At 36.8% G+C, this 24,504-nt stretch overlaps 1 protein-coding gene and 1 pseudogene across 1 annotated transcript; both read left to right on the top strand.

The window, feature by feature from the left end:
• The first annotated feature begins 4,410 nt into the window (after nt 1-4,410).
• On the top strand, nt 4,411-6,868 carry LOC116114146 (probable cyclic nucleotide-gated ion channel 10). The gene is made up of 3 exons (XM_031400299.1): nt 4,411-4,912; nt 5,004-5,207; nt 6,568-6,868. Exons 1-3 carry the CDS (start codon nt 4,871-4,873, stop codon nt 6,568-6,570), a joined length of 249 nt encoding a protein of 82 aa, XP_031256159.1. The 5' UTR covers nt 4,411-4,870; the 3' UTR covers nt 6,571-6,868.
• Nucleotides 6,869-18,358: 11,490 nt separating this feature from the next.
• On the top strand, nt 18,359-20,028 carry LOC116114136 (annotated as a pseudogene).
• Nucleotides 20,029-24,504: the final 4,476 nt, after the last annotated feature.

The raw sequence follows: 24,504 nt of genomic DNA, 5'->3' as shown, positions 1-24,504 counted from the left end.
AGCGTATACTATATGCTTTCGGTCAACCACAAACGCATGTTCATCGGCATGATGTGTGTACATGTTAGAACACTCTGATATAGTATTTTGTGTAACTGATTTCTAATGCTTACATTTTCAGAATTATGACATTAAGTGTTTTATGAATGGAGTTTTATAAATTGTTTTCAAAAAAAATTTCACCCTCTTCTTGGGACCCTGAGTCTCTTAGAACGCTTGGATCCGACGAGTTAAGGAATACCTGAGAGGCGGCCTGACATGGCACGTCTCGGTCACCCGAGTCCTATGGGAGCGCTCAGATCCTATGGGACAGAGAGGGTTAGGATGGGTCGCATCACAAACGTTTGAGTACATCTACCATGCTATTGTATTGATGAAAGCTAAAGCAAATGCATTATTCATCTTTGGCATGGCTACTAGAAACTTCAGTTTGAGCTATGCTAGATGCAACACAAATCAAACAATGTTTAAATTCCACTTGTTAATTGACCTCCATTAAAAAGATTATACATATATGTTCCTTTTATCTTAAATTTATCAATCACCTTTCTGTTTCATCATAAATTAAAAAGATTTGCACAATGCACGTACTTGTATCCATTACACTTCAGTTTCCCTATATATACTCGTGGAAATTTATTTTATAATCAACAAGAAGCCCAAACTCTCTAAGCAAAATGCTTCCCCTATAGCTTTTCTGTTTTCTTCTTGCCATAGCAATAATAATTGTTCCGATTCAGGCTGTCCGATACATTGCCACTAACAATGCCTCAGACACACTCGGTGGCAAGTTCTGATAATGAGATCGGGGCCGCTTGTAGCAAACAAACCCTACGGAAAGCCTTAAAGTTTATTTGGGATACCTTTCAGCAAGACAAAGGTGATAGAAAGACTACAACCAAGTGGTAATGTCGTTAGAAGTCGGTCCCATTAACGGGTTTGGTACCATATCTTTGCCAACCCAGATTATATCGCAAACTACAAGGGCGATGTAAAGACAGAATTTATCGGAATCATGTACCATGAATGCACTCGAGTATGGCAATGGTGTGGCAAAGGGAAAGCCCCTGCCGGGCTAATGACTGGCATAGCTGATTATATATTAGATTAACGGCGGGGTGGGCGCCCTCGCATTGGAGAGAAAGAGGCTCAGGTTCCTATTGGTATGAAGGTTTTGAAGTTATCGCTTGCTTTCTTGAATACAGCTATGGATATCAAGGTTTGTTGCTGTATTCTGTCGCTATCTAACAATGGACGACAAAGACGAAACTTTTAGACCAATTATGCAGGTTCATCAATCACAATATGATTTAGGGGTTCACATGTATCCAAAAGTTTAATCAAATAACAAAATTACTCTTAAAATTTCAGAAATAATAGAAATTCTTCTACCGTTAATGTGTCATTAAAATTTATAATATGATACAACAATATATATTTATGAAATTGTCTCTCTATCGTTTATTTTAACATAAAAAACTTTAACGATGGAAGAATTTCTATTATAACTACAACCATAGAGAAATTTTTGTTATTTGATTATTACCTAAGGGAGATTTTTATCATAAACCCTATAATTTATTCATCATTTAGCCCCAATGCAACTGAGACAACATGATGATTAAATAAAAGTGTTAATGAAGTTAAAATATTGAAATTATTTACTTGGATTAACAACATAATATTTACACTAAGATAAATGATAACATACAACATATTAATTACAAATTTAAACATAACGATTTCTTTTAAAATATATGTGGGAGTCTAAAATCATACGATGCCCTATCAAGCTCAGACAAGAATGATCCACTACATCAGACTAAGCCTTACGATCCAATTTTGATTGGATCAGCACCAGAGCTCATGACTTGGGCCAAACCGTGACCTCCAGACCCAGCTTTCTTCTAGAATGGGTGACTCCAACACCCCACCTAAGGCCAAGCCTTCCAGACTAAGGTAAGTAGCATTTTTCATGTTTTACTTTATCCTAATTCGCCCAAGATTTCGTATCTTAGGCAGATTAGGACCCCCGTTACTATTAAGTCAAGTGAATCAGGATCTTTCCTATTCACGAGACCTTTACCCTTAAGGATTCAAAGTCCTATTAGGATGCAAAGACCCAACAACTACTATATAAACAGAGGTCACTCCCCTATTTAGGCATTGAGCCTCAATATCACCTACTAACACCCAAGCTCTTACTTCTGAGAGCTATGCTACTATGTTGTAGTTTTAGTCCCTGACTTAACCTCCGGTAACCCTTCCTTCCCTTACCCTCACTAAATTGTCTCATTCAGTTTTACTGACTTGAGCGTCAGAATACCTATGGCAGATACCACACCAGTATCTGAGTAAGCTCCACACTTGTTTGCTCTTTCTGTCAAATTGCCAATGAGTCCAACTTCACGGGATTAGACCTTGCTTCCGTAACCATAGATTTTAACATCTACAATATATTTTTTTAAATAATAATATTATTTATTAAATTAGAATCTCATATTTTAGATCCCAATGATTAAAAATAATCGCATCTAAAATTGTAACCTTATAAAGGCTAATCACTGACAACCCCGTGAAATTTACCTCATTTACCAAAACCCCTGGGGTATTAGGATCAGGCGACTAGCCTGCGCCCCCTTTGTTAAAGCAAACAATTCAAAATCTTTGTAAAAGGAAGTAAATACCTATACTACCCTTATTCTTTAAATTTGGTATTCAATTCTACAGATATTATGTAATATTATTTTTATCACCCATTATAACTTATATATAAATAAAAAAAATTATTAAGTTTCTATATAAATAAAGGCTTTTTATTAGCAAACCCCTATAGTTTTCATGAGATCGTTGGAAACAATAGCCAATTTCGAAATTGTGAGCCCAAACCCTATCCCATTAAATTCTGTTAATAAAAATTTGTCAAATATCAAAATGACATTTTTATCCTCAAGTTAAAAGTTTATAATCACCTAAAACTCATTAATTTTACATTCATCAAACAATATTTACAAAATTTTGCTGTTACCCTATAAACTTTATAAACATTTCTTATTTAACCCTTTAACCTCATCCAACTTTTCATCAAATCATGCCCTTTTTTCATCTAATCACCATGTCCAGAGAAGAAGCTGAGAACAAATGAAGAAAGAAAGAAGGAAGAAGAAAGAGAAAACAAGGGAGAAAAAAAAAATGAGGATGGGGGAGGAATTATAAAATTTCAAAAAATTGGGTAAAAGAAAATTAAAAAAAAAATTCTTTTAAAGTTTAAAAAGTTTAAAGTACCCTTGTAAACATTTGAAAATATCAATATAAACTTCAAAACGGTTAACTTCAATGGAAAAACTTAACGAAATGGGGTTAAACTTAAACTCGCATTTCCGAAATTGAGGTGTTGTTATAATTTCATGAAAATATAGGAGGTTACTAATAATGCCTAAAATAAACATCATAAATCCACTCCTCATCCTAATCTCTACTCACTCTCTCGATTCACTCCACGCAAGAAGAATCTCACAACCAAGCCAGATATTCAAATTCAGTGATGCTAGATATTAAATGATGTTCTTTTGTGAATTAATTGTTGTTTCTTATTATTTGGTATCTCAATTATTCACAAAGTCATGAGATAATCTTAAACATCAATACTAGACTTACAAAGTTGGAACCCAAATTAATATGATTTACTTTTCTGTAGTTATATCAACAACCACATAATTGTGATTCCAACTTTGTATACATTACGTAATTATTGAAAAAAAAATTACTTTATGTTCAACTTTTCATACAAACTCTCTCATCCTAAGCTTGAGTTTATTTCTCCCAAATTCAAAACCAAACTCAGTTTATAGGTCAGTTATGGCTCTGAACATGTCCAATATTCAGTATAAAATTAGAATTTTAAAGAAAAAATGTGCCAATAAAGCTGTAAATAAGAACTATTAATTAGTGGGTTATTTACACTTCCATCCTTAAGGTGTAGAGTATATCACCTTTATTCAGTGGATCAATCGGTTCAGAACTTGTGGCAAATAAAGCATTATTATGTTGGTAATCCTAGTTATCTAAATAACAACGTTTTTGACAATATGCATACAAAACGAATACACCAAACAATCACTTACATGATGAATAACGTGAAAGTACTCCTTGGATTTCTTCAACTTTGTCTTTTAAATACGTGATCCTTTTCTGATTATCAACATTTTAATGAGATATTAGGATACAATAAACCAAAAGAAAAAAAAAATGCTTAAAATTAATATTCAAAATTGATGGCTAAAAAGATTTTGGGAAGTTGACTCTTTGACTGTCGGTTTCTCCATTGCGTGGCATCTGAGTTATAAGCATGCATAAAGATTTAGATATTATTTCAGTCAACGTTGTCTTGGTCTTTGTATGTTAGCTAGATATCCTCTTTCAGCCAACGTAGTCTTGGTCTTTGAAACGTGATACAGCATCTCAGAAATGGAAACTAACTCACTATTCGTAGATTTCTGACCGTATCGTGAAACTGAAGAGATTTTAGGCACTGGAGAGACACAAAACTCTCGTTACAGAAACCTACGGCCGAGAGTCTTCCTTTATGTGAATGATAGTGACCCTTTATGGAATTGGATTTTAATGGGTTTGTGTGTGATTGGAATTGCATTAGATCCTTTGTTCTTCTACGCTCGATGATGATGATAAAAAGTTCCTTGGATTGGACAAGAAGTTGGTGATCGTGGCTATTGCTCTACGTTCCTTCTTTGATGTCTTTCATCTGTTTTATATTATTTTGGAACTGCGTCCTCACTCTTTCGCTCCTTTTTTTATATATCAAAGAGTTAATTCAAATGATTACCCACAGGGAACTGCAAGGAAATATTTGATGCTTCCAATTGATCTTCTCTCCATTCTTCCACTCCCACAGGTGAGTTTTCGGATTTAATTATTTATTCTCATAGCTAAATATATAATATTTGATATCGGTTATGACTCTGAACTCGCTCAACTCTCTCCAGGTGGTGATTTTAACTGTCATTAGCGGATCGAAACGTCCAAATGTGATGAATTTGTTGAAAGTTTTTGTTATTGTCCAAAATGTGCCAAGGATTACTCGAATGTATCCTTTCTTTACAAAAGCTAGATCGAATTCGGCCAAACTTGCTGAAACTACCTGGGTCAAAGCTCCTTCTAATCTTCTTCTTTATATGCTTGCAAGTCATGTAAGTTAAATTTCTTTTATTTAATTTTCATGATTCACCTTGTAACTATCTGTTCATTTTAATATTTATGAAATATATATATATATATATATTAGTTTTTTAACAAAATGATTTTTTTGTTACCAAACATAACATAATATAAGAATAACACAGTGTAATGTTCTACCTAACATCATAAAACATTTTGTATGGCATTATATAATAGAATACAATGCGGTCGGCTACCGGCAATATGTGGGTAGGTGGGGGTGTTTTGGTCAATTTATAAACTTTTATTATTAGGAGTGTTTAGTTAAATTAATAAATCTAAAGAGTTAAAAATAATCTAAATATTTTGAGTTGAACAGAATAAAATTAGATTTTGAAAATATTAAAACAAATGCATTGGATTTTTAGGATAGGATAGTGAATAAGATAGGATAGTAATAATGTGTCAAACAGAGCTCTCAACCATGCACATTGTTAGACTTCAAAAGAGACTAGAATATAGAAGGTAGAACTTTTCACTGAAAATCTTGCGGGAGAGAAATTTTAAATTGGGATACGGGTTTTGTTGTTATTTACTCAACTCAATCGAGTCTGAGGTTTGTTTTTCCATTTATACTCTTTATCAAAAAACTACAAGAAGACATCTGTAGTTATGTACTCATCACCTTATAAGTAGTAAATTAGCTGTACAGATGACAAACATAATTTTCTATACAAGGCAAAAGAGAAAAACCAAACAAGTCATTGAGGAATTCTAAACAAGTTTGAGCGATTTTCATAATGAGCTTGCTGCAGTTCATCATCAACTTGCTGGCGCCGTCCATTATCAGATATTTAATTAACTGAATCCTAGGAGTCAGAATACTCCTTTTTTCACAATGAGCTCTAGATTAAGCTTCACTGAATCCCTTTATCAATTCTTAGCCAATAGCTAGTATATCATTAGCTTTCTCTAGTTTACACATGAAGCCTTGAAAGCCTGTTTAAACTTGTATAAAGGGTTTATAATAATTAGAAAATCAAATATGTCTTCTAGGTTGGCTTTCAATATTGCTATTGAATTTGATATTGGCTAAGATGTGTTAATTGTATAGCTTAGTTGACATGGCTAAGACTTGGCTGTTTCTCCTATCATAGCAAGTAAAGGATCAATTTTGTCCGTAATTTCAGCCTAGGAATGCATACAAAGTTCACAAAGAAAGAAAGGGAAATTGTTGCTAGAAACAGATGAAATTTCTAGAATTTTTTTTTTTGCATTAACAGGGGATAAGAACGTAGTAATAAAGAAACGGCAGACACATTGCTTGATTGTTGCATTTAAGTTGTAATCAAATTTATTAGTTTAACTGACTTGTACTATTATTGATGGCAGTGATGTTTTACTGAAAACATGAAGATAGGTTGCACGTCTGCAGGTTTTTGGAGCCAAATTTGAAGTGTACTGGGCTGAATTTGAATGCTGGAGCTGTTAGACTTTTGAATTATAATGTGATGTTTTTAGGTGTATACAGCCAACTGTTATGGTTTGGTTTAAGTGTAATGTACTTGTATTAGGTAATTGTGTATGGCTAGGTTTGAATTTGTGTAAAAATATCCTACTAAGAGTGGTTGTAACAGTGGCATTTTGGCTTTTAAATTGGCTGTTTGATGTAATACAACTAAAGCTTTTTTAATACAATTAGTAATAACCTTCTCTCAACTCTCTTTCCTTAGTATTCTCCAGTTAAAAAAACCATCATTTGGTATCAGAGCAACCATGATTCTCAGGGCCAAAAACACAACACCATAACTCACCACGACTCCATTAAAAGTCTTCTCCATGGCAACAAACCCAACTCCTCTTTCTCCACCCATCTTCAATGGTGAGCAGTTCCATGTTTGGGATGTCAAAATAAAGACTTATTTGAGAGGTCATGCCTTATGGCAATATGTGGAGGAAGGAAACAAGTCCCACAGCTTGGAGCAAACCCAACACTGAATCAGATAAGGATTCATGAACAAGAGTTAGCCAAGGCTTCAAGAGCATTGTCTTGCATCCATTTAGCAGTAACCGATCAAGTTTTCTCTAGGATTATGGCATGTGATACCCTTAAAGAAGCTTGGGATAAGCTCAAGGAGAAGTTTAGAAGAAGTAGCCAAACTAGAAACATGTAGGTCTTAAATCTGAGAAGAGAGTTTGAAATGCTCAAAATGCAAGAAACTGAAAATGTTAAGGAGTATGTGGATAGACTAATGAATGTGGTGAATAAGATTAAGCTACTTGGTGAGGATCATAGAATTGTGGAGAAGGTTCTAATTAGCCTGCCTGAGAGGTTTGAGGCAAAGATCTCCTCACTTGAAGACTCCAAAGACCTGTCCTAGATCAGTTTAGCAGAACTTGTGCATTCCCTTCAAGCACAAGAGCAAAGGAGGTTTTTGAGGAGGAAGACTCAAGTGAAGGGGCCATGATAGCAAGCCTAAAAGGAAGAGTTTTCCAAGGAGGAAACAAAAGGTATATTGGAGAGAAGAAGGGAAAGGAGAAAACCAACAACCAAGGAGGGAAACATGTCGAAATAAGAATCTTCGCTCCATGTTCACATTGCAAGAAGAAAAATCACTCCGAAAACAGGTGTTGGTTTAGGCCTAGCATACAATGTAAGTCTTGCAAGCAATTTGGGCACATTGAGAGAGTATGTAAGAACAAGGGGAACCAACAAGACTAGCAATCACAAGCAGTGGAAAACACACAGCAGATTCAATAAACAGAGCAACTTTTTGTAGTTTCAAGTTGCATGATTGCCAGCAGCCCTGATGTGTGGTTGATTGATAGTGGTTGCACCAACAATATGACTCCAAACCTTGGTAATTTTGTGAACTTGGATAAGAGTTATTGTTGGAGTAGGTGCCCTAAAGCCAATCAATTATTGTAGAATTGACTCTTTGTAATAATGTTCATTAATCAATAATAAATGGCATCTTATTCTATATCGCGTAAATCATTATTATTGCAATATGTATTGATATATGTCCTTAGAATGGTAGAACCGTGACGAGGGTATCAAGTGTTTCAAATCTTGATAGTGAGAACCCTATGAGCACATATGGTGGCCATTCTAGAAACGTCCGTAGCCCCAGTATTATTCTGAAGTAAGGGCACAGATAATACGGTAAGGCTATCATAGTGTTGAACGACCCTGTCGAAAGGCAGTGACTGATCTCACTTGTCAAGGTTGTTTGGTGACAACCTGGTGCAACACATGGGTGCTTGTTGTAGGCGGATATACCGCAGCAAGTTCACTGGACTGACCCACCAGAGGATTCCATATGGATGGTAACCCCAGTGTCTATGGAACAAATCCTCTAACGAATGGTGGTGCATGTGATCCTTAGACTTGAGATCACCGGAGCGCCTTGTGCACCGATTGGTACAGTTTGACACTAGCCTAACGCAGTTCTATTCAGAGCTGTCAGTACGGTGGTGATTGGCTATATCAAGGAGTGTATCAAGACTATGGTGGATTGACAAAGGATTCATCACTCCCGGGTACGGGAGAAGTTATCTCACGGCGCAATTCAGTATATGGCAATGACACTAAAACTGTGGCCACAGTGGGATTGAGTTGTTGCTCTATCCAGATTATAATACGGGTCATTGGTCCAGAAACTGAATATATAATATCGAGAGTAACCGAAGGTTGACACTATTTCTATGCCTTCGTCTCGTCGAGATAACGTATGATGAAAGGATCGAATTGTACGGTAACCATATCGTTGACAGGTAGCTACTTTGCTGAATCCGAATCTATCGGGTGGCCATGATGCCTTGCTAGGGGCCAATCTTGGTCTGTGTATTAGTGAGACGATTAATTGGTGTTAATCGCGATACTATACACTACCGGTATGATGAGGAGCCTATGGGTCACACACATAGAAGATAATTTAAGAGCCAAGAAGAAAGAAGGGCGTTTTCATCTTTTTAGGCAAAAAGGTATTTTGGTAATTTCACAGTGCAATTAAATTTGCTGAGGTCGTAGACTTTTATTTAATTTGTTAGAAAAAATTAAATAAGTGAAATTACGGTTAAATGTGTGTTCGTACATATTTAATTAAATCATCATTCTTGTTAAATGTTAATTAAATATTAATTGATTTTAATTGAAATAATGATGATTTAAATTAAAATATCTAATTGGGAGTGTTTGGAAAATTTGGGGGTGTTTGGGTTGGAGCCCAAGCCCATTCCACTAGGGCAACTTAAATTGGACTATAAAAGAAAATGTGTTAATTGAAAATGTGTGTGAATTCATTTTATTCATTTTGATTATTTTTATCGAAAAAGAGAAAAAACCCTCCAACCCTTAAACACTCTCACTCTCACGCCACTTTTGCTTTTGCAAAGAATCAAAGTTTTTCTTTGGTTTGTTCTTCTTGATTTCTTAAGGCCAAGGAGGATCTAGCAAATCCCTCTCTGGTTCTTGTTGATTGTCTTCGTGTGGACCTCTACGGTTCGATCCTACACTTGGATCAGTAGCAAACACATTCAGAGACAATATTGGGGGAGCCTCCAAACGTGGGTATGAATCTAAACTTTAGATTTATTTTATTTTCTGCAGATTCTTGATATTATACATAAACTGTAAAATTTGTGCCTTGATTTTGGGCTTTAAGGAGCGATCTACGATTGTATAAAATTTTGTTTTCCGCTGAGCAACCAGGTCGTTTCCTAACAGTTATCAATCCAAAGTGAAGGTGGGAAATGGTGAGCTACTGGAGGTGAAAGGCAAGGGAGAAGTTGTTGTCCAAACCAAGTTTGGTGCCAAATATATATCTGATGTTTTATTTGTTCCTGAAATCAATCAAGCCTACTTAGTGTAGGACAAATGCTTGAGAGGAATTACTCTCTGCATTTTAAAAACTCAACATGTGTCATTATAGAATGTGATGGGAGTAAGTTAATGAGAGTTAGCATGCAAGGAAAAAGCTTCCTAGTAGAGTGGGGGAAGACTATTTTTCAAAAACATACAGCTAACATAGATGATTTACAGCTGTGGTATAGGAGGTTTGGACACTTTCACTACCACACTCTTAAGGAACTTAGGCTTAAGAATCTTCTCCAAGCATGCTCAAAATAGACCAAGGAGAAGGCTTGTGTAATATCTGTCAAATTGGGAAGTTAAGTAGGCCTCCATTTCTAGCAAACAAAGCATGGAGAGCAAGTGAGAAGCTATAGCTTGTACACACTGATGTGTGTGGTCTAATGCAGTATGCGTCCTTAAATGAGAGTAGATACTTCATTCTCTTTATAGATGATTTTTCCAAGATGACTTGGGTGTATTTCTTGAACCAAAAGAGTGAAGGTTACTACTGTATTCAAGAGGTTTAAGTTGCTGGTCAAAAATCAATCAGGTTTGACACTAAAATCAGTAAGGAGTGATAATGGAATTGAGTATACCTCAAATGAGTTTGAAGAAGTGTGCAGGGGAGTTGGAATAAAGCATCAATTTAGTAGTCCATACACTCCACAGCAAAATGGAGTTAGTGAGAGAAAAAACAAGACAGTGATAGAGATGGCTAGGTGCATGATGCCTAAGAAAAATTTGCCTAAAACGTTTTGGGCTGAGGCTGTCAATACTGGAATATATCTCCTAAATACACTTCTAACTAAGGCACTTGAGGACAAGACATCGTATGAGACCTAGTATGGTGTCAAGCCAAAAGTTGATCAATTAAGAGTGCTTGGAAGTGTATGCTATGTCGATGTACCAGCCAACAAAAGGAACAAGTTAGATGAGAAAGCTGAAGTGGGCATCTTGATTGGGTACAGTAGCCAATCAAAGGCTTATAGGATTTATAATCCAACAAGTTACAAGATTATGGTTAGCCGAGATGTAAAAGTAGATGAGCATGCTTTTTGGAATTGGGAAAGCAACCAAGTTGAAGTCAAGTGAAGTCTCCAGCAAGATAGAAGTTCTAGAAACCAGAATGAAGAGCTGAATTCAAACAAAATTGATGAAGCTCTAATCAGGGGTACAAAGCCATTATCTGAAATTTATGAGAGGTGCAATGTAGTTGAGTTAGAACCAACAAGCTACAATGAAGGTATCAAATCTGAAGCTTAGAGAGCTGTAATGAAGGAGGAGTTTTCCTCAATAGAAAGGAATGGAACTTGGAAGCTGGTTGATAGGCCTATAGGCAGGAAAGTGATTTAGGTCAAGTGGATTTTTAAGAGGAAATTGAACCCTGATGGGTCAGTAAACAAGTATAAAGCAAGGCTTATTGTGAAGGGCTTTGCACAACAATTTGGGGTAGATTTTTCAAAAACTTTTGCCCCTGTAGCAAGACATGACACCATTTGACTTCTTCTTGCATTGGCAACTCAATTCAAGTGGAAAATCTTCAAACTTGATGTGAAATCTACTTTTCTCAATGGATGGCTTGATAAGGAAATTTACATTGAGCAACCGAAGGGATATGAAGTCAAGGGTAAAGAAGAGAAGGTTTATTTGTTAAAAAAGACCTTGTATGGTCTAAAACAGGCCCTTAGAGCCTGGTACAACAGAATTAATGACCACTTGTGCAATTTGGGTAATGCTAGGAGTCCAAACGAGCACACTCTCTATGTAAGGGAACAAAATAGTGAATTCATGATTGTTTCCCTTTATGTTGACGACCTCTTGGTTATTGGAAGCAACCACAATCAACTGATGGAATTTAATGAAGCAATGCAGAAGGAGTTTGACATGATGACTTGGGAGAGATGAGCTACTTCCTTGGTATGGAGATACAACAAAGCTCAAGTGACATTTTCATGTGTCAAAGGAAGTATGCAATTGAGGTGCTAAAAAAATTTGGCATGGAGAATTGCAAACCAGTTGACATTCCCCTGATTCCAAGCCAGAAACTAAGCAAAGAAGATGACAATGGATTGGTTGATGAAGCTGTATACAGAGGCTTGATGGGTTGCATGTTGTACTTAACAACAACCAGGTTTGATATGAGGTATTATGTTAGCCTACTGTCCAAATTTATGAGCAAGCCTAGTGAAGTTCATTACAAAGCTGCTAAGAGAGCATTAAGATATTTAAAGGGCACTACTGAGTTGCAAACCTGGTTCAGAAGGGTTGAAAAATTCAGTTTGATTGGTTATTTAGACAGTGATTGGGCTAGCTTAGTTGATGATATAAAGAGCATTTCAGGGTATGTTTTCTTTGTGAATTATGGTGCTTTTAGCTAGCTTTCCAAGAAGCAAGAGAAAATAGCCCAATCTACTGTTGAGGCAGAATATATTTCTGCCTTTTCTACTGTAAACCAGGCCATTTGGTTGAGAAAAATTTTTGTGTGATTTGAGGGTAAACCAAAGTGATCCTACTGCAATCTATTGTGACAACATGTCAGCTGTTGCAATAGCAAAGAACCCTATCCTTCATGGTCAAACTAAACACATTAAGATCAAATATCATGTTGTAAGGGAGGCTGAACTGATTGGAGAAGTTAACTTAGTTCACTGCAAAGCGGAGGACCAAGTTGCTGATATCATGACTAAGGCTCTAAGCAAGTCCAAACTTGAAGAACTTAGGCTGAAGCTTGGTGTTTCCAGCAAAACATCAAGGAAGAGAATTGATGGTAGTGATATTTTATTGAAAACATGAAGATAGGCTGCAGGCCTATAGGTTTTTGAAGCCAAATTTGAAGTGTGCTAGGTTGAATTTGAATGCTAGCACTGTTAGAATTTTGAATTATAATGCGATGTTTTTAGGTGTATACAACTTACTATTATGGCTTGGTTTAAGTGTAATGTACTTGTATTAGGTAATTGTGTATGGTTAAGTTTGAATTTGTGTAAAAAGATCCTGCTAAGAGTGATTGTAACAGTGGCCTTTTGGCTTTTACATTGGCTGCTTGATGTAATACAACTAAAGCTTTTTAACACAATTAGTAATAACCTTCTCTCAACTCTCTTTCCTTAGTATTCTCCAATTAAAAAAACCATCAACAACTATTGATACTTCATTGGATGAAGTTGTGGCATGGAAGGTTATGATCATTCTCAATTTTAAGCTTAACTAACTTGCTTGTTTCTAACACATTAGCTGATCAAAGTTAGCTTACATGCTAGTCTATTAGGTATTTGGAGACTAGTGGTACTTTTTGGCCATAGAAAAAGAGACTGCGTGCTAGAAGGTGGCCTATGTAGATTATTTTGGATGTGGTCATGGTTCTTTTAACTTTAATGACAATTTAGAGACTACAAATTTCTAAATGAGTTTTACTCTACATGCAATTACTTATGACTTTGGAATATACAGTTATGCTCTTGAGACTGGCATCGTGAATGCAAGGAATTTTCTACAAAAATTTTTACTTTGTTTTCGATGAGGCTTGCAAAATCTAAGGTTCATATATTATGTAATAAGTACTTCAAAAATAATCATTCCTGAAAATTTTTATGATTACATGGGAAATAATCTAGTGGGATAACAGGTTTAGTGGATGTTGGGAATGGAATAGTTATCAGATGGTTATGACTTAGGATATCATACCTTTGAAAGTAAAGATTGTCATTTTTTAAACAACTAATAGATGAAATTGTGAGAGCTGATGTTCCTTTAAGAAGGGCAAATTTGAAGTATAATGGTTCACAAGTAGGCATAACCTGAGTTCTATTTGTGGTGAATGACTGAATGGAGTGAGTTATAGTGATCTTGCTCTTTAGTGTGAAAAGTAATTTAAAGTGAGAGGTTTCATAATGAATTCTAAAATAAGATACCAAGCACGTGGATATTGGAGTCTTTGTCAGTAAACATATATTGAATGTCAAGTTTGTTAAAAATTTAATTTAATTTCTTGTGTGTAGTTGTTTTGGTTAGAACTGTTGGTTATTGGAGCTGGAACACAAACTAAGTGCACGGGAGAGAACAAAGAAGAAAGAAGAAAAGAGTGAGTGGAAGAGTAAGTTGAATGCATTCATTAAGAAACAACAAAGTTTATGCAACTTAGTGTCACTGTTGTGCCTAACATTAAAACATATTTTAATATCAAAATACATCTTTAGCAACTCAAATTTCATCACATTAACATGAAATAAAGTAGGCAGCTTAATGTGTGCTGAATCCACCAAAAAACAATCACTTCAGCATGCCTACAAATCAGCTTTGGTGAACTGCTCCCAGGTGAATCTTCACCACTCCAAATTCTGCTTTTTGTCACCAATTTCCAGCTTCAGTTAACAATAAAAAACAATTTGTTTCAAGCAAAATATCATCACTTTGAACACTCATCCTTGATATTTTTGTTTGAGACACCAAGTTTAAGCTTAAGACCTTCAAACTTGGACTTGCATAGAGCCTTTGTAAAGATATCTGCCAATTGATCTTCTCCCCTGTAGTGAGCCAATCTGATTTCCTTGCATTGCTCAGCCTCTCTCACTATTTGAAACTTAATTTTTATGTGCTTAGTTCAACCATGCATGACTGGATTCTTTGTCATAGCTACAGCCGATTGATTATCACAAAAAAAATTCAAGACTCATATTGTTTCACCTCCAAATCATTCAGCATATTCCTCAACCTTATGACTTGATTTACTGCAATAGTAGCTGATATGTATTCAGTTTCTGTAGTGGATTGAGCCACTATTTCTTGCTTCTTGGAAGACCAGCAAAAAACTCCACAATTCATCAAGAAAACATATCTAGATCTGTTTCGCATATTATCACAAGAACCACCCCAATCACTATCTGCAGAGCCCACCAATCTAAAGTTTTCAGACTTCCTGAACCAGATTCCATGATCCATTATCCCTCTGATAAACCTCAGCACTCTCTTGGTTACTTTAAGATGCTTCTCACTTGGTTTGCTCATAAATCTAGATAGGAGACTAGTGGCAAACATTAGATCAGGTCTTGTTGCAATCAAATACAACAAACTCCCAACCGGACTTCTATACTTTGTTTCATCCACCAGGGCTGCTCCATCCCCTTTACACAACCTTTGGTTTTGCACCAAAGGTGTGCCAACTGATTTACATCTGTCTATACCAAACTTCCTCAACATCTCATTGACATATTTCTTTTGACATATGAAAATGCCATCTTGAGATTGATATATTTCCATTCCAAGAAAGTAAGTCATCTCTCCCAAGTTAGTCATCTCAAACTCTTTGTGCATTGCCCTCTTAAACTCTTCAACCTGAATGGAATTGTTTCTTGTCACCAGCAAATCATCTACATACAAGGAAACCATGATCACATCTTCATTAAACTTCTTCACATACAAAGTATGCTCATTTGGATTTTTTGCATATGCTAGGCTGACTAGGTATTCATTATTTCTGATGTATCAAGCCATTGGAGCCTGTTTTAGGCCATATAAAGCCTTCTTCGGCAAATAAACTTTATCTTCTTTCCCTCTAACTTCGTGTCCCTCAAGCTGCTCAACATAAATTTCTTCATCAAGCCAACCATTTTAAGAAAGCTGACTTGACATCCATTTGGAAAATTTTCCACTTGAATTGGGCTACCAATGCAAGGATTAACCGAATTGTGTCATGTCTAGCAACAAGTGCAAATGTGTCTTGAAAGTCTACACCATGTTGTTGTGCAAAACCTTTGACAACAAGTCTTGCTTTGTGATTCAAAACTGAACCATCAGGATTCAATTTTCTCTTGAAGATCCACTTAACTTGGATCACTTTTCTATCAACAGGTCTGTCCACAAGCTTTTGTGTTCCATTCTTTTCTATTATGGACAACTCCTCCTGCATTGCAATTCTTCATGTCTCTGACTTGGCTGCCTCTGAATAGGATGATGGTTCAAGCATAGCTACATTGCATCTTCCATAAACATCAGTAAGAGGTCTGGTCCTTCTAACTGGTGTTTCTTCTTCTACATCAGAATCTGCTCCGTCATATTGGTCAGCAACTAATTCCCTTTGCTATGGCCTTGCATCTTCTTGAATTTTCTTCTGCTCCCAGTTCCAAACTGACCTCTCATCAACCCTCACATCTCTAGAAATCACCACTTTCTTAGACTCCAGAATATAGATTTTGTATGCCTTAGATTGGTGGCTGTAACTAACTAGGATTTCAGCTTTTGCGTTGTCATCAAGTTTGGATCTCTTGATGGCTGGTATGAGGACATAACAGACACTACCAAAGATTCTAAGATGATTCACTTGAGGCTTAACTCCATATCATGCTTCAAATGGAGTTTGATCTTTTAAAGCCTTGGTTGGAAGCCTATTCAACAAGTATACACTAGTGTTTACAGATTCTGCCCACAACTCTTTTGGCAAACTTTTTTCAGTTAACATGCATCTTGACATCTTCATCAGTGTTCTATTTTTCCTTTCACTCACTCCATCTTGTTGAGGAATGTAAGGACTGCTATACTAGTGCCAAATTCCAACATCCCTATTGATTCAAATTCCCATGAGGTATATTCACCCCCAGTGTCACTTCTCACAGCCTTTATCCTTGCACCAACTTGGTTTTCAACTTGAGTTTTAAACCTTCTAAAAATAGCAATAGCTTCACTTTTTTGTTTTAGAAAGTATACCCAAGTCATCCTTGAGTAATCATCAATAAGCAAGGTAAAATACTTGGATCCACTCAGGGACGAGATCTACATCGATCCACACACATTAGTGTGTACCAATTAAAGCTTTTCAGTAGCCCTTCAGGCCTAGTTTGTTGGAAAGGTAGGTCTTCCCTACTTGGCATGCATTACACAAACTCTCTTTCTTTTCTATTTCAGGTAAGATGTGAACCATGTTCTTTAGCTTCATTTGTCTAAGACCAGCATAATGATAATGACCAAACCTTCTGTGCCATAAGTTTGTGTCATTTGAATTTACAGACATGGCTTGAAATTCTGATTTTTTTAGCTCATCTAGGAAGCTCTTTTCCACATTTTTTACATACATCATCACATTACCCTCATTATCTAATATTGTGCAAGATTGATTTTTAAAATGCAGAGTGTAGTTTCTTTCCAGCATCTGTCCTACACTAAGCAAGTTTTGATTGATTTCAGAACAAATAAAACATAGGTGATGATTTTTGTACCAATCAAGGTCTGCACAGCCACATCTCCTCTGTCGTTAACCTTCACATAGTCACCATTTCCAACCTTTAATCTTGACTGATATGATTAGTCTAGGCTTACAAAATTCTCAAGATCAGGTGTCATATGATTGGTACACCCACTATCAATCAGCCAAGCCTGAGCATTAAATTGAGCAATGTAGCAGGAGGCCACAAACAGCTGCTCTGACTTTGAATTTTGCTACAGATCTTCAACCATCTGTGCTTGCTGTGTTAGCTAGTGTGGTTTGTTTTTGCAGACCTTTTCAATGTGGCCAAATTGCTTACATGCCTTACATTGAATATTTGGTTTGAACCGGCATTTACTCTCTGCATGGTTCTTCTTTTTGCAGTGAGAACATGGTGGAAAACCCCTCAATCCACCTGGTTTGTTCCACTGATTGCTGGCTTTCTCCTTTCCTTTCTTATCTCCAACATATTTCTTGTTTCCTCCCTAAGTTGGCTTGCCTTTATGTAGGACAACCAATACTGCTTCACCACTATCTTCTTGCCTCAACTTCCTTCTTTATTCTTGAGCTTGAAGTGCATGAACAAGCCCAGTCAAGGTGATCTGAGACATGTCCTTAGAATCCTCCAAAGAGAAGATTTTTTTATTCAAACCTAGGGTAAGCTCACCAATACCTTTTCTACAATTCATTTATCAGTTATCTCCTCCCCTTGCAACCTTATCTTCCTAACCACATTCATTAATCTGTCAACATACTCCTTAACCACTTCAGCTTCTTGCATCTTTAATGTCTCAAACTCTTTCATTAAGTTCAAGACTTGCATATTTCGGGTTTGACTACTCCCTTCAAATTCTTCCTTGAGCTTGTCCCAAGCTTCTGCTATCTCACAAGCCATTATCCTTGTGAAGACTTGATTCATAATAGTAGCACGTAAATGAGACAAAGCTCTTGAAGCTTTTGCAGTTTCTTCTTCATGGATTCTTATTAGATTCAAGGTTGGATTTGGCCCCAATTGTGGCGGCTGCTTCTCTTCTTCTATATATTGCCATAAGCTGTGACCTCTTAGGTAAGCCTTCATCTTAACAACCCACATATTGAAGGTTGGAGGTAAGAGTGAGGCTGAACTTATTGCCATGAAGACAAGTTTTGGTATGATGAGAACTGATTGAGTAAGTGCCGAATGCAAGATTTGCAGGCCCCTTAAGATCAAGTGAAGCTCTGATACCAATTGTTGGTTATTAGAGCTAGAAAAAAGACTAAGTGCACGAGAGAGAACGAAGAAGAAAGAAGAGATTAGAGAGTGGAAGACTAAGTTGAATGCATTCATTAAGAAACAGCAAAGTTTATACAACTTAGTGTCATTGTTGTACCTAACATTAAAACATATTTTAATATCAAAATACATCTTTAGCAACTCAAATTACATCACATTAACATGAAATAAAGTAGGCAACTTAATGTGTGCTGAATCCACCAAAAAACAATCACTTTAGCATGCCTACAAACCAGCTTCGGTGAAGTGCTTCCAGACCAATCTTCACCACTCCAAATTTTGCTTTTTGCCGCCAATTTCCAGCTTCAGTTAACAATCAAAAACAGTTTGTTTCAAGCAAAATATCATCACTTTGAACAAGAATCTGCAGACAAGTAGCTCTGTGGAGGAAACCGTCTTTTCAATTGTGATTACCATCTTTGGTTTGGTGTTGTTTCTCTTTCTCATTGGAAATATGCAGGTAATTTGCTAAATATCTTCTTATTTATTATCAATTTGATTCATTTTTATGCGCTTTAAGTATTTAGACGAAAAACAATTATATAAATTTTAATTTCTATGATGGTGTCAATTTCTTGTTAAATAGATATATCTACAGTCCAAAACAGTAAGATCAGAGGAAATGAGATTGAAGGTGCGAGAGATAGAGCGGTGGATGTCCTTCCGAAAGCTCTCTGGGAAGCTCTCTGGGAAGCTCCAACAACAAGTGAAAAAATACCAGCAATATGTATGGTGAGAAACCAAAGGTATTGATGCAGAAAATTTGCTTAATAATCTTCACAAGGACCTCAGAAGGAACATAATGGGCGAACTCTGCTTAGACCTCCTCAAGAAAGTAAGTTCTCTTTCTTTCATAATGCTTACTATTCTTGCAGTAGTCAGAATTGTATTGCTAATTTTTTTTTTTTTTTTTTTTTGTGTTGTTGGATGTATTCAAGGTACCAATGTTTGAAAAACTAGATGAACAACATTTGGATACAATGTGTAACCGTCTCAAGACTGTGTTTTACTCTGAGGAAAGCTACATTATTCTAGAAGGTGATCTTGTAGATCAAATGCTCATCATCATGCGAGGGAAGCTATTGACAAGACAAGGTATAGTTCGCACTCACTATCTTAAGGATAGTGATTTCCTTGGAGAAGAAGTTTTCTTGTGGGCTCTGAATCCTCAATCCTCAATCCGCAATTAGTTACCTCCCCATTTCAACAACTGTTAAAGCCCTTACAAAAGTTGAAGCCATTGCTTAAATGGCCGATGACTTGAAGTTTGTTGCCTCTCAGTTAAGGCGGATTAAAAGTGCACAACTCGTACACACGTACAAATTTTACTCAAATCAGTGGAGGAATTGGGCGGCTTGTTTCATACAAGCTTCTTGGCGCAGCTATGCTAAAAAGAAGCTCGAAGAATCTCAGCGCGCAGAAGAAAATAGGTTGCAAAATTCATGGGCGGAGGCTGCTGGGGTTTCGCCAAATTTTGGAGCAAGTATTTATGCCAGACGATTTGCTGCTAATGTAGTTCGTACTTATTAATATAGTGTAGAAGAGGTGTCCTGTATGGTTTAAATAGGCGTGAATCTGTAATAGTGTAAAGAAAGGAAGTTTACTTTGTAATAGTCCAAACAATTCAAACGCAGCGTTTTTAGAATGCTGTACGTTCCAAAACACTGCGTTTCTGATGTGTTTCACCAACTATATAATAGTTGGCTTTCATCTTCTTCAAAAATAGAAAAGAACACAGTTTTTCATGAAACATATAGCAGTTTCTTTCTTTCCTCTGTTTTTCCTTTTTTGTTTAGTTACAAATTCTCAACAACATCTTTTGTGGTATCAGAGCCAAAGACTAACGTCAATGGCGAATGTGAACTATGAATCCCTTACTAACTCTTCCAAGATTGATGCAGAGCAGGTCAGTAATGGCAGATCTCAAAGTTTTACAGGTCACTCCTCACTACCAAATCTTTCCGTAAAGCTAGTAGAGAAGAATTACAACTACTGGCGCTCTCAGATTGTACCAGCCCTAGCCTCTCACGAGCTAGATAGCTTCATTTTAGGTACGAATCCTTGCCCTCCTCTGTTTGTAATGGAGAAAGTTGAAGGTACTGAACATTCAATTAAACAACCAAACCCTAAGTATTTCAATTGGAAGAAGACATATCAGTTCCTAGTGAGTTGGTTGCTCTCATCAATTTCCGAATCCATGTTTAGACATGTATCAAAATGCAATAGTGCATATGAAATTTGGCACACACTTGAGTTACATTTTCAGTCTGTTTCAAAGGCCAGAACACTTCACCTTAGAAATCTGTTACAAGTTACTAAAAAGGAATCACAAAGTATGAATGATTACATTTTAACAATGAAGGAATTAGGCGATGAATTGAATGATAGTGGAGTACACATTAGTGATGAAGAGTTGTTGTTATACATATTAGATGGGTTAAGCTCATAGTATGATTCAGTAGTATCCAACCTTGTATCTAATGTGAGTCATACGAATTTTCAAGAAGCACAATTTCTACTTCATAAGCATGAAATGCGTTTGGAGAAACAGAACAGTGCATTACTACACTTCCACGAACAGATGTCATCTACTTTAATGGCTTCTAAAAGTGGCACAGTTGAAGGACCTACCACTATTACTCAAACTAGTTCAGGAGGTGTGTTAAATCACTCTCCAGGTGTGATAAACTCAGCAGCAAATGTCTATTCTCAAGCTGGAATGACGACTCAGCAAACACAATCTCCTCAGAATGTTAATTTTGGAACTGGATACTCTCAACATTTCAATGGAGTTCCAAGACCAAATCAAGTAAGACAGTACAGATCTGAGTATGACAAAATGGCCTATAATCCTGGACCACAAGGTTACTCAGGTGGTTTTGTGCCTCCATAAGGTTACTCAGGTGGTTTTGTGCCGTTTGGTAGAGGCCGAGGAAGAGGAAGAGGCTATAATAAGCCAAGGTTAATGTGCTAAGTATGTGGATGTAACGCCCCGCTTGAGGTACATTGTTATTGTTTCCTCTTTCGCCCTTAATCGAGTTGGTTTTTGTTATATTTGTTTGTTTGAATGTTATGTTGATTGTTGCCCTGAAATTGGTTGAAAATAGAAGAATTTGAGTGTACCAAGCTTCGCCGGGGCGAAGAAGAATCTTCGCCGCGGCGAAGATGGGTTGAACCAAGGGTGAAACTCTCTGGACAGTTTCGCCGCGGCGACAAATGTTTCTTCGCCGCGGCGACGGGCCGAATTTCATGTTGGTTGAGTTTTAGACATTTTCTTCCCTAAGGACTATTTGACCCTTCTACCCCTAATTAGCAGGAAAAGTGGGGAGTGAATTGTAAGGATTTTACATGGAGAATATGTTGATATGGGGGTGAGTTTGTAATGAATCAAAGGATATGGATGGAATTCCCAAAATAGAACAAGGGCAAAATGGGAATGAGTGTGTTAATATTTCATTAAAAGGAATTAGAATCAAAGAACCCCTCATTTCTTCTTCTCAAACGTGACCCTTCATTCTTCTCCTCTCAACTTCTCTTTTCTTTTGATCAAGGATTTCCAAGGGATTTTTGAAGTAATTTGGGGTATAGAAAGCAACCTAAGGCTTCCTAAGGTAAGGATTTCTCCTTAAGTTGTGTGATTTGTAGATTTTAGCTCATTTTGATTTTGAGGGTTTTCATTCTTTTGGTTAAGAGTAGAGAGAATAGTCAAGAAAACCAAGTGGAAAGAAGATTTGGTGAAGTCTCTCCATAGCAAGTAAGTAAAACCCAACCCAAGTTGAGATTTATGAAATTTCTTGATTAGGGTTTTGATAGATTTGATGTATGTATGTGATATACATGTAATATGGCATGTATGAAGGATTAAATAGAAATTTCTATGCTTTGTGAATGTTATTACTTTGCAAATATGAGAAATGGGTTGTTGGTTTGGCAAGGTAGTTGAGATGGATTTGAAGGGGTGTTATGGAACCCTTTTTGGAAGTGTTTTATTTGACAGGTTATTATGGCTTTGTGAAGGGGTTTTTCCCCATTTTGGATGGTTAGGAAAAGTTTTAGATTCATGGCTATGATAGAGTTTTATAGTGCACATGAGTTGTTTGATGAAATGCCTAATAGAGGTTTGAGTGTGAGTAATGAACCTTAATTCTTGCAACATTGCATGTTGGCATTTCACAAGTGCATTAGTAGAGATGAATCATCCATGTGCATTGTTATATGCATTGACAAGTGACCTAAGAAAGAGTAGGGAACTTTGTGTATAGAAATACCCTATGAGTAGAGAGCTTAGTGGGTAAAATTACTCTAAGGGTAGAGAGCATTGAAAAATGCTACAATAGAATGAGTTAGAAGAGTAGTATAGTTGGGATGATGCTTTGTGATCATCACCCGACCGTTATGGGAATCGGATTGATGCTTTGTGATCATCATCCGAATAGCCTTGGAGAGATGGGTCGATGCTTAGTGATCGTCACCCAATGAGTAATAGGAATGGGTAGATGCTTTGTGACCACTACCCGATTAGTTAAGAGATATGTAGGTTGATGCTTTGTGATCATCATCCAACGGCTAGTAGAAGCGGGTTGATGCTTTGTGATCATCACCCGATAGTGACTAGAGACGGGTAAATGCTTGGTGATCATTACCCAAAATTCATGAGGAACGGGTAGGTGCTAGGTGATCTCCACCCGATAGTTAGGAGGAACCGAGTTGGTGCTTTGTGATCCTCACTCGGTAGTCACTAAGAAAGGGTTGGTACTGTGTGAATTCCACCCGATAGCCATAGAGAGTGAGATGGTGCTGTGTGAACGCCATCCGGCCGTACCTCCGGTAAGATGAGGCCATGATGTTATTAGAAACAGAAATAGAAACAGAATTAGAAAAGGAAAGAATTAAGAGTCACACACGGGGACAGACAGTTAGAGAGTTTTACTTACTGAGCATTATTTGTGCTCACCCCGTTATTTTCCTTTGTGGATGCAGGTTCTAGGTGATGATGCGGTTGGAGGGGCGTCGGCGCGCGAGGAGCAATAGCTACACTGTTCCCCTATTTTGTCTTTTAAAATGCACTTTTGTAAACAGTAACCTTTGTGTATAAAAGACATGTGAATTGTAATGAAAAGAAACGTTTTGGGCCCAATTTTCCATTGTTAATTGCATGCATTGTACTAGTTTTCAGTAGGTGTTACAGTGGAAAGCTTGGACATTCAACTCTTCATTGCTACCACAGATTTGATCATGATTACCAGGGGTTCCCTACAGCTGGATTTCCTAATGCAGAACATAATCAATCATATTTTGGTCTTGGTTCAATTCATTCACCGTTTTCAGTAGCATCCAATGAATCTGCACAAGCACAAGCTCTGTTTGCTGGAACAAATGTTCAGGATAGATCTTTCCATATGGATGTTGGAGCTCATCATGATTACACCTCTTATGGTTGTCCTTTGGGAAATCAGTTTAAACTTGGATCTGTTAATACCACCTATCTTCCTCAAGGAGTTAATCAATATCAACAGCAATCTGTTGCTTCTCCAGTGAATAATGTATATGCTAATCATGCTGGAAATCTTGATGTGAACTTAACCTCAGGTTCTCAAATGGCCACCCCACAAACTGTAAAGGATCAGTCCTGGTACATGGACTCAGGTGCCTCTAATCACATGGTTGCTGAATCATCCAATATGTTGAACAGAACCAATTATTCAGGAGGGTCCAAGGTTCAAGTTGGCAATGGAGAATCTCTGCAGATCACTCATACATGTACATTGTTACTTCCCTCACTTAACTCAAACAGACTTGTGCATCTTCGAAACATTTTATGTGTTCCAAAAATTGCTAAGAAATTATTGAGTATATCACAAATAACAAGAGATAATAATGTGATAGTGGAGTTCTATTCTGATCATTGTGTGATAAAGGATAGAAGCAGCAACTTGATACTTCTTCAAGGTACAGTCAAGGATGGCCTGTACCAGTTGGATGTTCCTTCTCCTGCTGCTGGTGTTC

This window comes from Pistacia vera, unplaced genomic scaffold, assembly GCF_008641045.1.
Source record: "Pistacia vera cultivar Batoury unplaced genomic scaffold, PisVer_v2 Contig700, whole genome shotgun sequence".
NCBI classification, from domain to species: domain Eukaryota; kingdom Viridiplantae; phylum Streptophyta; class Magnoliopsida; order Sapindales; family Anacardiaceae; genus Pistacia; species Pistacia vera.
The sequence above is the reverse complement of the archived record's forward strand: the minus strand, read 5'-3'. Positions and strand labels throughout refer to the sequence as shown.

Bases quoted from the DNA above. Each gene is read 5' to 3' on its own strand.
- LOC116114146 (XM_031400299.1), top strand. From the start codon at position 4,871: ATGCTTCCAATTGATCTTCTCTCCATTCTTCCACTCCCACAG. The intron at 4,913-5,003 runs GTGAGTTTTCGG...AACTCTCTCCAG, and splicing joins CCATTCTTCCACTCCCACAG to GTGGTGATTTTAACTGTCAT.